This window comes from Myotis myotis, unplaced genomic scaffold (genome assembly GCF_014108235.1).
Source record: "Myotis myotis isolate mMyoMyo1 unplaced genomic scaffold, mMyoMyo1.p scaffold_m19_p_11, whole genome shotgun sequence".
Lineage (NCBI taxonomy): Eukaryota > Metazoa > Chordata > Mammalia > Chiroptera > Vespertilionidae > Myotis > Myotis myotis.
This window is the reverse complement of record NW_023416315.1, coordinates 35,950,454-35,964,912: the sequence shown is the minus strand read 5'-3', so window position 1 is coordinate 35,964,912 and position 14,459 is coordinate 35,950,454. Positions and strand designations below refer to the sequence as shown.

General features: G+C 44.3%; 1 protein-coding gene across 4 annotated transcripts in view; it reads right to left on the bottom strand.

The window, feature by feature from the left end:
- The window catches only part of SLC25A13 (solute carrier family 25 member 13), a 169,466-nt gene that overhangs the window by 40,916 nt on the left and 114,091 nt on the right, over nucleotides 1–14,459 (bottom strand). For all 4 annotated transcript variants that reach the window (XM_036328099.1, XM_036328101.1, XM_036328102.1 and 1 more), the window contains 2 exons: nucleotides 4,889–4,941; nucleotides 3,173–3,253 (listed from right to left, as the gene is read on the bottom strand). In XM_036328099.1, the coding sequence (XP_036183992.1) occupies nucleotides 3,173–3,253; nucleotides 4,889–4,941 (134 nt within the window). The remainder of the gene's footprint in view (nucleotides 1–3,172; nucleotides 3,254–4,888; nucleotides 4,942–14,459) is intronic.

The following is a 14,459-nucleotide window of genomic DNA, read 5'->3' as shown; positions in this document are numbered from 1 at the left end:
AAGCTGATCAGCATATTTATATCTCCCTTGAAACCAGTCATGGCCCCATGTTATCTGATGACATTAAGATCAAAGGACCACAAGCTAAAAATTCCAGTCCCCTCAGGATTTCAACCGGCTATTCCACTAGATGCATAGAAAACCGTCAATTCATACTTATTTTGTGGAATTAGGGACTGTCACCTACAGACCACATGGCATGACATATGGTCTTAAAGTAACAGCAACACAGCAATAACAACAATACTCAGAAATTATATCAGTTCTCAGAGTCACTGGGAACCTAACTGGGAAATGGGTGGTAGTGACAGGCCTCTCGCCTCTGCCCCATTTACTGAGAGCCTCTGCGGTCACTGACCATGATGGCCACGCACGTCACCCTGCAGGCTGAGCTCCCGACCCAGAAGAGAGGACAGAAAGAAACAGAAGTGTGTACATTTCATGCAGAGACACCTGAGCGTCCAGGTCTCTGTCCAAACTCCTACAACTTCTGGCCTAACCCAACCTATGGGAAAAAAACACACATCACAAGAACTTTTCAGATTTAGAGTCTGAAAACCCCAGGCTCAGCATCTTAGCTTCATTTTGAACTGTGTTGAATATAACACTACTGGTAAGTGTGAATCTATACACATGCTCAGAAAACTGAAGTCAAATTTTTCAGTGTTCTAAACTGTAAGTGTCCAAAAAATGAATTTAAAAATAGAGTCACCCTTTTATATGTGTCAATGAAGGAAAGGAGTATTTTTTAATCACTTCAGTCAAGGATATTATTATATCAAACATGAATGAATAGGATTAATTTAATCCCCCTTTCCTCCAAATTTACTAACATTTTTGTTGTTATTCTAAAAAAAATATATAAAATCAAACCTTATAGTATACTCTTACTTTCGCTAAGCACTGAGAAGGTTGTGAGACCAAGACTTCCCTGCATATTTTCTGTTTTTACAGAAAACAGATTATAAAACAGAAAAGGCCTTCTTCAAAGAAATGAGTGGCTTTGATTACAAGTGCAAAAGTCAGCCATGTGTACTAATTCTTGGTAATAATGAAGCAAGGTGAGCTGCCCAGGGGCTTAAAAGTCAACGCCTGGAAATGCTTGGGTGAACTAAGCAGGGGAACCACTCATGTGACACAACTTTTCAAAACCCTTTGTATTCCCAATTGGACAGACAGGCTAGGCTGTGGGCTCCCAAGGACTTTCTAAGGTGTGTAGCTGGCCCGGATGATCAGGAAAATTGCCAAGTCTGCAAAGAGAGATGTCCTGCTATTAAAAATCCACCATAAAAATGGACTCATCCATCCCACTCCTCAGAGAGCTAATGGGCCTGGATTGTTTGCAACCTACAGGATTGCTTACCTGCAAAATAAACTCTTACTTCTTAAAGCCGTACCTGGGGGGTTGCGGGGGAGGGTGGAGGGAGAGACAAAACAGGAGACTTGAAACACTGAGGACCACTGTCTACCAGCCTTTGAGATGAAGGATGGCAAACCTCATTTCACAGCTATTTTAAGTAGCTGTAAAGCCCGAGTGGCTCCAATTTTAAGCCTGTGTTTAGATCAGGCTTGAAGAAGGGCTGCACCTCTTTACAGTGACGAGGCACCACTTCAGATGCCAACCTGGGCTTTGTGCTTGAAATGGGCGACCACGTAGGAGAAAACAAGACCACCTAGGGGAGACACTACGTGCCACAACCAATCTCCTTGGCACCCAGACCCATGTGCAGGCAAAATGCTTTCATTCAAAAGAAAATAAACCTCTAGATTATTGCCAAAATCTTGAGCAGTATCACATAATTAATTTCACATTTTAAATTCTTACAGAGATATATAATCATGTCTTTTCAGCAGGTTTAAAACCAGACTTTAAAAAAAATAAACCCACCTGACCTACTGAAATGCCCTGCTACCCAGGCCCCCTGGCACAGCCTGCAGGACAGGCTAAGTACGACCTAGGGATATGCCTGTTTCAAATGAGAAAACCTAGTTACTCAAATGGAAACTGTGTTAAATGAAGTACAGTTTCTGCAACTCCTGCGATTCTTTTTTATTATTATTACATGTGCACCCTTTTTATTTAGAACATTAAAGGCTCCCTTTTTCATTCTAAATGCTCCTAAAGTTACCGGACTAGGAGCTCCTACCTGGGCGTCTACAACAGGTCAGTGATCAAACAGAGAGGCAGCCGCAGCCCGATTCTGTCCATCTCTTAAGAATTACCCGGAGCCAGGACTTCTTAGCTCCTGCTACATTCAAGGAAGCCCCATTCAATGTTAGACAGGACAATAGGCCCTTTCCAAACAAAGGTGTAATATTCCCAGGTATTTGCCCAGCTTCTAAACTCAACAATTTTCAAGAGAAGATTATTTTATGAATACCGTTGCCTGAACAGAATGAGCTAATTAAAAAAATAAATGTGACCTCACCTTTCTTATAAGAAACATAGGTTTAAATGAAAAAATATACCACTATTGCATTGCCCTGGTGATCAAAGCCCATTTATTTAACCAACCTTATCTTGGAATAGCACCATTCTTTGTATAAGAGTTTAATTTACCCAAAGTATTTACATTCGCATGAACAAACCTGTACATGAGATAAAACAAGACATGTTTTGCTGAGCTCAAGAACAAGATGCAGGGTGTTCATCCACATAAAGAAATAACTCATTCCAAGCGTTTTTGATGATGCAGCGCGCACTCAGCCAGTTATTTCCCAGGACCCTCCTCCCAGAGGCACTGGGAAGCCTGAAGAGCTGCCGGCACGTGGGAGCTAAAGCAAAGCAGAGAGCTATGGCCGCTGACTTCAAACTACAAATGTTAGTGCCTGACCCAGAAGAGAGGGCCACGAGGAAAGAATGTACTAAAAAGGTTAGCAAAAAAGATTTCTCAAAGGCCAAACACTTCTGCCCCAAAAGACTTCTATTGAGGAACCACCCACAAGCAGTGAGAAATTTAACAGGCAGGGCTTTACAGGCAAAAGATCAGGAACATTTACCCTTCCTTCTCAGGACGTTGGCTTGCTAGGAAAAGCCGAGAGGCCCTAGTAGACTCTGCCTTGCACAGGATCTGTGGTTGAACAGAAGCCGTAGTCCACACTGGTTTACCATGGTGGTGATAGGTGTGCAAAACAAATCTTTTCAATGCAGAGATCTGCAAAAAGTACTTACGCAGCCTCCGGCCAGAATTTCTGCTGCAATTGGGACCGAACCATCTTTGTGCATGAATTTATCTCTCACAAAATCATTCACCTTGAAGAAAAATATTTATAGAAGCCGATGAAAAAAATAAAGTCATTAAACACATATAAACATACATTTTTAAATATACGTTATTGTTTTCTGTCACTTTATTAGAGTAATCATACACTAAATAAATGAAGAATCTTAAAAAAAGTTTGAAAAGTGCTCTTAATAGCATATAGGTAGTTTTCGAAAGGAAATATATGTATGTGTGTATGTGTATATATATATATATATATATATATATATATATATATATATATATATATATTCCTGATATTTCCAGGAGAAAAAAATTAAAATGTCAATGGCTTACAAGCCTTAAATTCAAATATGTCATGCAATTACAATAGCATAAAAAGAGAGATATATTGCCTGACTGGCGTGGCTCAGTGGTTGAACATCGACCTATGGACCAGGAGGTCACAGTTCAATTTCTGGTCAGAGCACATGGCCAGGTTTCAGGCTCAATCCCCAGTGTTAGAGGCAGCCAATCAATGATTCTCTCTCATCATTGATGTTTCTATCTCTCCCTTCCTCTCTGGAATCAATAAAACAAATTTTTTTTTTTAAAGAGAGACATGCTAACAATAGAGACAAAATGAAAACATATGCCTTATAACTTAAAAACTGCTCTAAAGGGTTTGATTAAAAACCACTTTCAAGTCTTCTAACAAGATTTAATCTAAAATGACACTCATCATTGAGACAAACTTGGCTCAGGAGATTTTTCAACTTAGCCAAAATTCAGTATCTAAAAATTTTCTCAAGCATTCTCAAAGAACGTCAATAGCATTAATTAATTAAGTATAATAGTCTCAAAATAGTATGCACTACAAGCAATTTTAAGGATCAATCATATGATTTTGGAAGCTGTGAGCCAGGAAAGATTAGCTGTCCCAAGGTCACATAATAAAATGGCAAAAGAAGACTTCCAGGTAGCAAAGCTACACAGCCCAATCTAAAAGCGGAGCTTGACTTTCTGGGCTTCATGTCCCGGGTGATGCGGATGCATAGCTCTCTGTTCCACGACACTCAGTGAATCCCTACCGTCTGCCCAACGGGAGCGGACACTGGAGAAACCACCTCATGAAGGATCAGCCTCAACTAGAACTCAGAGCCCTCAACACGTGGCTTTGGCAAATGCTTACAGAATATGGCCTAACCATGAATCCTGTAGACAGCATGTGTAACTGAATGAGCATATGCCCTGGAGGCAGAAACATCTGATTTTGAATTCCAGCTTTCCCACTCATAACTCATGTGAACACAGGTAAATACTTAAACCCTGTGAGTCGCACTTTCCTTGTCTGTAAACTCTGAGTCATACTCTCCTGGAGATGAAAAAAATAACAGCTAATACATGCAAAGAGCCTCGTATGGTAGGAACTGAAATACTACAATGGTGAGGATGATGACACAGCGGCAACCACCAAAGGTCTTGCTCAGCTGTATCACCACATTTTTGGATGTTCAGTGGGAAGTGGGGAAAAATGAAGAGCTGGGCATGGTGAGTGCTCTATGTTCAAATCAGTCAGCAGCTCTGAGGCAACGCCAACCTGCTGCTTCACAAACGAATTATCTACTAGATTCCTGAGTGTGTGCAAACTCCTTTAATAAGAAGCATCCACTCAAAAGACTTACTGTGAGTTTTATGGCCTTCTCTGGGGCGACTCCCAATAACTGTGGCAACAGACCTAAAAAACAACAAAACGTAGAAGCATATGAAATAAATTAGCATTAACTAAACAAATTAACAGCTCTCAAGAAGGGATCACCACTGAAAAACTGGGGCAATCTTTGGGGCAATTTTCTGCTATTACCTTTAATGAGAATACTCAAAATGGAATGTTTTGAGGACTAAGGTCTCACAGCCACATCAAGCCCAAGTCAATCCCCTCTCACTTGCTGCATCGTTTGCACATTAGGCAAATCAGCAGGGTTAGTGATATAAGAAATCCCATGCCATGGCAAGTTTGCTCCTTTCCCTCCTGCCTCTTAATAAGTGAACTTTGGTGAACAGATTACATTTTTTTCTAACACTTTCCCTATACCCCCACCCCTAAATGCCCACAGTTCAACCATTCATTCATTCATTTGGCAATGATGACTCAGTGACAAGCACAAGACAAACAAGGTTCTTGCTCTGACAGGTCTCAGGTGGAAGGAGGCAGGGTAACCACTGGGGAAAACTGCATCCCAGGAAGAGGAACCAATGGGGCAAAGAGAGCACAGCAGGTGGGACAGCACAGGAGATACAGGGAGAGGCCGGGTGCTATAGCTACAAAGCATGGGGCAGGCACAGGGAGAGGCCCGGAGGGGCCAGGGGCTACAGCCACATTGAAGGCCAGGACCCTGAGCTTGAGAAAGTCTAAGTCAGATGAGAACGGGAGAGTTTTGACCAGGAGCAGAGAAATGTGCTAATTCATATTTTTAAAAGACCACTCCACATGCTCTGCAGAAAATAAACAGGACACACTGATGTTGTGTGCATGTGCATGTGTGTGTGAGACTGTGAGAGAGAGAGAGAGAAACTGGGTTTGACTGCTCTTGTTCAGTTTTTACCAGAATACCAGGGTAGGATGAGGAAGGTCGTGGGGAGTAACGGGTGTGGGTGACCAGCAAAGAGCTGTTTCATACATGTTGGGATGAGAGGGAATTAAGTAAGACTCAGAACTCAGAGGGGAGGGGTGGCCTGGGACAGGAAAGGGCCGCTTCTAGGAAAGGCAGTTGCAACAACAGTGGATGTAATATCTGAACTAAAAAATATAATCGTTTGAACATGAAATCAAAGTCAGATGCCTTTTCTTGAAAACACACAGGAAGCTCACAAGGAGGATCAGGATATATAGTTCCCCGGGTCACACTGCTGTCCCTGGGAGGGGCCTCATGGTGCTATCCTCTGTAAGCACAATCTTCTATTTCATACAAGAAGAGCCACTTGCTGCCTCTTCAGAGAGACCAGCCCTGTCCACACCATCTTCCTGAAGCAGCAGCCTGGGGCCAAAAGTCACTAGATCCAGGGCTGTACCAGCCTGCAGATGTATAAAGTGTCAAACATAATATGAGCTTGTTGTAAGAACAGACAGATGTGAGAGGCCTAGGCCAGTTTCTCACATCACAGCAATCGGCTCCATTGGGTAAGGCCCTGCCCTTTTATTCAGGCCCCCAGCATCCATTCACCGTGGTGCCCAGCTTGCCCTAAAACCCACACGGCGATGAAGAGGAGTGCCAGCTGTTTTCATCATTTTTCTCGCTCTGTCGAAACTATTTCTCTGTGCTTGTGGCTCCACAAAAAGGGAAAAACTAGACAGACCAAGAGAGCTGCATGTATTTTTAAAAAAGGAAGTTCATTTCATTGTGGGACAAAATGATGAGGAGCATGCTGATACGAGTGAAAATTTTCTTAAGAAACACCTAACATTGTTAACGATGTGCTGGGTACCATTTTAAGCATTTTACGAACTCATTTAATTCTTGTAACTGCCATACAGACAGGAAACTGGGGCATACTGAGATTAAGTAATTTGGCCTGAATTATCCAGCTGACAAATAGACAGGGATTCAACCCTAAGCCCTCATTCGCAAGAATCGGTGCTTGTAGATCACACTCGCCTCTGGCCTGTGCCTCTCACACCCAGACTCATCTTTCAATCACACAACCTGCCTGCATCCTGCAAACACTGGGGTTTGTGATGTCTTCTCTAGGCAGCCCTATTTTGAGCTTGTTTCTTCCTTAGGTCCACAGCTGACTGAACTTGGGGAAGACTCTTAAAAGACATGTGGCCAATGATTTCGGCAACCTGGGCCCTATGCCCTGGTTCCAAAAGTGATGCCAGCCAGTCGTTGAAGTCTGTGCCAATGCCACGAGGAAGGAGAAATCACAAGCACAAAAAGGAAGGGGGCTGGTGGAGTGGAGACACCAGGGAGAGAACACACAAACTGTGAAAGATTGCCTTAGCTGGTTTGGCTCAGTGGATGGAGCTTTGGCCTTCGGACTAAAGGGTTCTGGGTTCGATTCTGGCCAAGGGCACATACCCGGGTTGCAGGCTCAATCCCCAGTAGGGGGCGTGCAGGAGGCAACTGACCAATGATTCTCTCCCATCGTTGATGTTTCTCTCTCTCTTTCCCGCTCTCTTCCTCTCTGAAATCAATAAAGAAATGTACTAAGAAAAAATTAAAAAACACACAAAAACAACTGTGAAAGGTTCACAGGTGGGGGAGCCAGTCCCCCTGGGCCAGGTTCCCAGGAACCCCTGCCCTGGGATCCTCATAAGATCTCCGCCTTCTTTCTCTCCAGTATGAACTCTTTACCTAAAGTCCCCCTGTCTCTGGCCAGCTTGAGTAGGGCTATGCTCTTTATAATCTAAATGAACCAAAGCAGCTCAGAAAATAGGACTATGAAACCACCTGGGCAAAGCCAGGGCTCTTATTCAAAGTGAGCATTCTCTTCTAAACTTCGTTCACTTACAGCATTTTTCTTATACCACATAATACGAGATGATATGCTATCTGTAATATTAGAAAGCCTTATTATTGCTTCGTGAAAGAACATTAGTTTCTACCAGTAAAATGGGGGGATAAGTTGGTTAAACTACATCTTAACATTTACAACTGCCGTGTTGCTCTCCGCATTCAAGTCAAGTGCCTGGATGTTTAGTTAAATATTTACTTGCTAGATGTATTTTCCTCATCATTAAATTGTAGACCAACACCATGGATGGGCTGAAAGCACTGTGATTTAAATGATGATCTCTTATCCCTGTAACTACCCTGTGACAGTCTTTTTAAATGACTATTAACAACCAGCCCACAGAGCCAAATGACTACACTTGGTTAGATACAATCACTTCAGGCAGCCTTTTAAGCGATTGAGACTTGTCTTTCTCGCTATAAATTTAGTAATGCACTGTGAACAGCAACAACAAAACAAACACGCGCGCGCGCGCGCACACACACACACAACAAAACAAAACAAAAAGGAAAACCGTGTATTTATTTGTTCAGCAAACATTTACCAAATGCCTTCCGCGTGCTTGGCAGCATGCGATGAACACAGTGGGAACCCTGCGACCCCCTGGAAAAATTCTCAGTTTGGAGACAAGGGAAACCTAGGTGACCCTGAGTGCCAGAAAGCGGACAGAGTGATAAGTCCACAGCCCAGGGTGATGGGAACACAGCAGAGAATCACTTGTCCTGCCTGCAGCAGGGAGAAACGCATCAGAGAGGAGACACCTGACCTGGATCTGTAAAGATAAGCAGAGACTCACTGTGGAAGAGACATGACTAGAACGGAGGGCAGGGTGGTCCAGGCAGAGGGAAGAGTACGTGCAAAAACCTCAAGGTCATGGCACATTCAGGGCTGGGGCAAGATGCCTGGAGGCTATGGCTAGGTCAGAGACCTGGCAATGAATGACAATAGCAGAGATAATGACAACAGGAAGGATTTGGGGGCACTTATCACACACCAGGCACTACTCTCTGTGTTTCATGTGCATCAGCCCATTCAATCCACTCAACAGGAAGTCAATACCAATAAATCACTGTATGTTATTTTTGCCCCCATCGACAGATGAAGCAACTGAGGCAGACCTCAAGGAGCCTGTCTAAGGTCACTCAGCTGTCAGATGGGGATTGGGTTCAACCCAGGTGGTCCGGCTGCAGGGGGGCTCCTACCTGGTCCACTGCACTGCTTCTCTCCTAGGCCACGTGAAGGAACTTAAACCAAATTCTTTTTAAAGTAGAGAGTGAATTTCAGTAAAAAGTCCTAGAGGCAGGTGAAGGGCTGGGAGAGTAATTAGGAGGTAAAGTAATATCATTGAAGGCCCCCCAGTTTCACCATATTAATTGAATAACGTCCACTCGGTAAGAATAAAACCAAAGTACAAATCCAGTCCTAAGACCTGGGCCAGATGTTGGTACTCGGGGTGGGGGGTGGGGGTTACTGGATAAGTACCATTCTTGTGGGGAGCCCCCTGCCTCGGTAGGGAAACAAAGGTGGCTGCGGACGACAATCTAAGTGGCACTACAGATGTGGCCTTGACACCATTCATGCTGGGTCAATGCCCTTTGGGAGGGGCAGTAATCTGTGGGACAATGAAAAGTCACAGAGGTGGGGGTTTCAATAACCCTCTTGGTCCCTTGACTGCAGAGGGAGGAGGAGAATGTGGCTCCGTAATTCCTAAAACAGCTGGCCTCGTTCAGGTGCTTCAGCACGATCACACTGAAGCCGAAAGCACATCTAGATTTGACATCTGGGTGACTCCACAGAAAAATTAGGCTTCTAATATAAGACGTTTCTGTTGGATTCTGGAAATTCATTTTAACCATTAGAAACAGAGAATGGATGTGTGTGTTGTTTCTAACTTGTCAAAACAGCCGTCTGTTTTCCAACGGCCTCAAATGAAATTTATTAGTGTGGTTAGTTTCCTAATCTTCTCATTTTAGTTCAGCTCCATCAGCACACATGGCCATGCTTCCTGGGCAAACTTTACCAGAAGGCTGCTAATGCGAGAAAAGATTTACAGGGTACAATATTAATACAGCGTTTGGTCTTCAAATTTCATGGGGCTGAGATATAAATCACACTATCCCCTCTGATTCCAGTCCTCGGTGCAACTCAATGAGAACTGAGCTGGAGGTGTGGGGACGAAGCCCACATCAGGAACCCCCAACCTCACTTCATACAGCACCCTCAAAAGTAGCAGTGTCCTGGGTCAGAGGGCTACTATGCTATCACTTAAGTGAGAGTTGGGAGAGTCTCAGAGTTGGGAGATACTATGAAAGAAACTCATTAACAAAGCTGGCCTACTTAAAACCGTTTCTTTTCAATGGCCTGTACCAAAATGAAGGGCTTGGACCAAGGGCTCTGGGCTGCAAGCCTCGGCCTGCACCTCCTTCGTGCTGAGTGACCTTGGGGATGTTGTTCTTGGAACTCTAGGGTACTCACTGGTAAACCGAGGATGCTATTTATGACTCCCTGGTTTATTATGATAATCACACGAGTAAATATATATAAAGAGCCAGACACCGCTCACAACCTAAATCGTGTATTTAAAAATGGGATGTTTCTCTCTGCCTATCTGATCAAGGTTTATCCCTGACTCTCTTCTTACTTACAAGAGGCGATGTGCCCCGAATAATGATCACAGTCCAGAATCAGGTAAGGAGGACAGAGGGCCCTTGGCTTCAGACTTCCGACTTGACTGTGCTGTGAGAGTGATACACGTTCAGCAGAAACCGCCGGGCCCAGCTGCGATGGTTGGGAGGTAGGTGCATTAAATGCATTTTTGACTTATGATATTTTCAATTTACGATGGGCTTATCAGGATGTAACCCCACCGTAAGTGGGGGGGCCTCTGTATGATGCTGTTGCCATGGCATCAGGCCCATCCTCAGAGGAGCTGTCCCCGGGCAGCGAGGGCACATCTGGTCTCATAGTATCTAGTGGCCCTGTTTACTTTGGGCAAAGATAAGGAAGTAGCACACATCTGGCACACCTTCAACTATGTTCTTAAGCTACAATAAAACGTTTTTGTTAAGAATTTAAGCATTTCTCAACCTCTGAGGCTAAGCAACGTTTTACAACATCATTTCTACTGAGTAGCAGAAGAGCACCGAGTCTGCAGCCAGGCTGCTGGGGTTGGACTCTGACGCTGTTGTTTATTAGCTGTGCAACTGTGGGCAAGTTACCCAATCTCTCTGTGCCTTAGTTCCCCCACCTGTACAATGGGATAAACGCAGAACCGTCTTCATGGGGTAAAGATAAAATGAAGCCCTCAGAACAGTGCTAAGTACATAGTAAGTATCACAGAGTGGGGTTTTTTATTGTTGGTTATTTTTATGCTCATCACCATCATCATCACTATCCCTTCCTTCATGGGAACTAGAATCTGGATAGGCTAAACAGCTTGTCCCACATCACTAACTACCTGGTGACTAAGCAGTGGCACTCACAGTGAATTCAGGTCCAACGCTGTGCTCACACCAGGGTTCTATCCCCCTAACGCTCAGCTCTTCCCTGTTCACTCTAGTGGACTCACTGCTCCAACTCCCTTCTCTGCTCCATGAAGGCATTTCTTCCAGCCCAGATGGCTCTCCGGGCCTGACTCCCAGAGGGCCGGCACCCTGCACAGCTAGGCCCTTTCACATAAGGATGGTGGCTGTGTGGGCCTCCATATCATGTCTCCTTCACTCTCTCCAGGTTCTCAACTTTAGGCTCTTTAAGACGCTAAAGACACTGAATGGCAGAGCCAAGCTGTAGGTGATGACCTGCTGACCAGGTGAGAGTCGGGGAACCCACTGGGCACGAGGCTCAGGGAAAGCAGCCGGTCAGGGCCAGGGTGACGGCTGGCGCACGGACCGCTGGAACCAGTGTATTAAGCGTCCCAAAGGGGCACGCTGAACAAGACAAGCAGGAGCACAGGTATGGCGCAGCCAAGGCAAGGAAGAAACCCCCTAACTGAGGCAGCGTTTCTGTCTCAGGTCAGACAAAAGCAAGTTCAGGAGTGGCCAGCCCAGCCCCGAGGAAGGTAGCTCAAAGCAGCAAAAACGGGAAAGAAGGCATTCCGGGCAGAGACAAGCAGACGTCGGCAGGAGAAATTAAAGCGTGAGATACCCCAATTCCTGCAGCAAAAGCCACATCCAGCACTTTTTGTGTTATCCAGTTTCACCCCGGAGGCAACCCCTCCGATATGTTACATTCTTACCCTCCTGACCTCACCCCCGTGGCCACTCCACTTGCCCCATCCTCCCAGAGAGCCCTCCTGGCTGTCAACAATAGATTAACCTTCCTTCGGGAGCTATCAGCACGCTGCCCGCCCTGCCTCACAGCTTTTATTCCTGCTCCGATTTCCGTGGCCTTCTCTCTTCACTTGCTCAAGCATTCCTTCCTCCCTCCGCCTCCTCCCACTTGTCTGTCTGCTTCTGACTCATATTGCCCCTGGGCATGAGGCACTGCCACCCTCGCAAGGACACTACCCCCTTTCACAGAGCTCGCTGCAATCCAGGGTCCCACCCCAAGGTGACCACAATGGGGCTGGGAAAAGATAGGGGAGGCACGATGCAGATATTAAGATTTAAATGCTCCTTTATCTGGGTTAAATGTTTTACTCAACATGGGCAAGAACCATCTGTTATCTTACCTCTGGCTCAGGATGGCTTTGGGAGTGTCAGAGCATGATTATGGTCTAAGAAAAACAGTTCTTTTGACTCCTCTTCTGTTTGGGGCCTTCTAGAAGTGAAGATCATTGAAAAGGATCGGACCCTCTCCTTCAGTTTTTCACTCTGGTCTATGGCTACTTTCAAAGTCCTGGTTAGGTTTTCTTCCATCTAAACTATTTCCTTGGTGCTGAGGTTTAATCTAGTTCCCTTCTTTTGGTTTCATCAACTGACAGTAGCTAGTTCGTTAGAAATGGTCATTCTTGAGACCTGGAACTAGTTCGGTCATTAATCTTCCCAAGGCTACGTCTGGTTCCATCTTTTTGTCACCTTTCCCAGTTTTCTAAGCTCATCTAGCCTTCTCAAGCCTAGGACAACGCTCTGCCCCACCCTAGTTTGAGTTAGTGTTACCTTATTCTCCTACTTAAATGCCCTGTGCTCAGTTCAGTTGGCTCACTGTAGGTACTAGTAGATTTCTGGAGATTTGATGACCCAGCTCATGGACTGCCTAAGTCTTTTGTTCATTTCTGTTTGGTCTCCTATGACCAAATATCTGCCTTTTGATCTTGTCACAGTTTGATACTCTCAAAGAAAATGTGCAGAAATTGACCAAGAAGACGAAACTCAAGCCAATCATTCTGCACTCATTAGAAGCTTTGGTGGGCATGCGTGGGCATCCACGAGTCAGTACAGTTCACAGATTCATGATGGTTGGTTCCTAAGTTATGCAAAACATTCAGGATGTATGGGTTCCTAAGTTATGCAAAACAGAGTTGTAGGAGTTCCTATCTTTTTCTCTTGGTGCTGGAGTTTTTTAAATTATTTCTATCCACAAGAATTATGCAAGACAAGATCTCACTGTGGATCATACAACTTGGATATTCCCTTCAACAGAACCATTAACCACAAGAAGAGACTTGGCAGAAAATAGCTGTCTGACAAAATTTCCTTCTAGAATGCACACATATCAATAACTTCCCGAGATATCACCACAATATCCTCTAGATGTCACCTTGAGAACATTCCAGGATGGAAGATGACTGCATTTGCACCACAGATACAACCTGAAATAGACACATTGAAAACCTTGCAAGCCTGGATCATGGGCTTATTAATAATAATACACACACACACACACACACACACACACATACATATTGCCAATTACCTCAAAGATAATGTAGTGCTCCAAATTAAGTTTAATTCATAAAATGATCTAATTTTTCTTTCTGACAGATTTTCTTTATGGCTTCTCCAACAGAAACAAAAATCAAAACCTTCCTTTAAAAAGTATTTCTCATGGATCCTGATTTCTCTTGAATCCATCTTTCTCCCCAAGATCCTCCCCAAAACATTTTCCAATTTCTCAGGCTACTCATCCCATTACCTAAAACATCGAAGGGAGGAGAGTGTGGCAAAGCTTCAAGGCAGAAATTAGTTATTCCTGGAACGTGAAGAGCATTTCATTATGGATGATTACCCAATCAATTGTTTTTCTTTAATATGCCAAGTCTAAAGCAGACCAGTAACTGACTCACTTGATCATGAGATTCATTCAAACCAAATGAGCTGTCAGGTAATTCATTAAGGATTTTAAACACCTGAGTGTGTTTAATCACTCGGAAGACTGGGAGGAAACAGAGAAAGATGTTCACAAGTGACTTCAGAGAGCTCTGGATTAGCTCAGGTGTTGTTTTCCTTCATACAGAGAGACTTAGCCTGGGGGCCTGGTTTTCAAAAATTATAGGAAAAACTAGGAAAAACAATCCCTTTGAGTAGTCTGTGTTGTAGAGAAGGTTTGCAGAGTCAGTCTCATAGGACCTCTAAGGGGATCTTTTTCTAATAACCAAAACTTAGCCCTACCCAAATAAGAGACTTCCAGAGACCAAGAAGTACAGAGATGTGAAGAATAAGACCTAACCAACCACAATACTAAAATCGCATGGTGCACTGAGGCACAGGACCCCGTGTCCACTGAGGACAACTGCTAACAGTCGCATGCTGTGTTATCTGTCTCCTTTGGACGAAGGGGCAGTGATTCAAACATGCTTAGGAT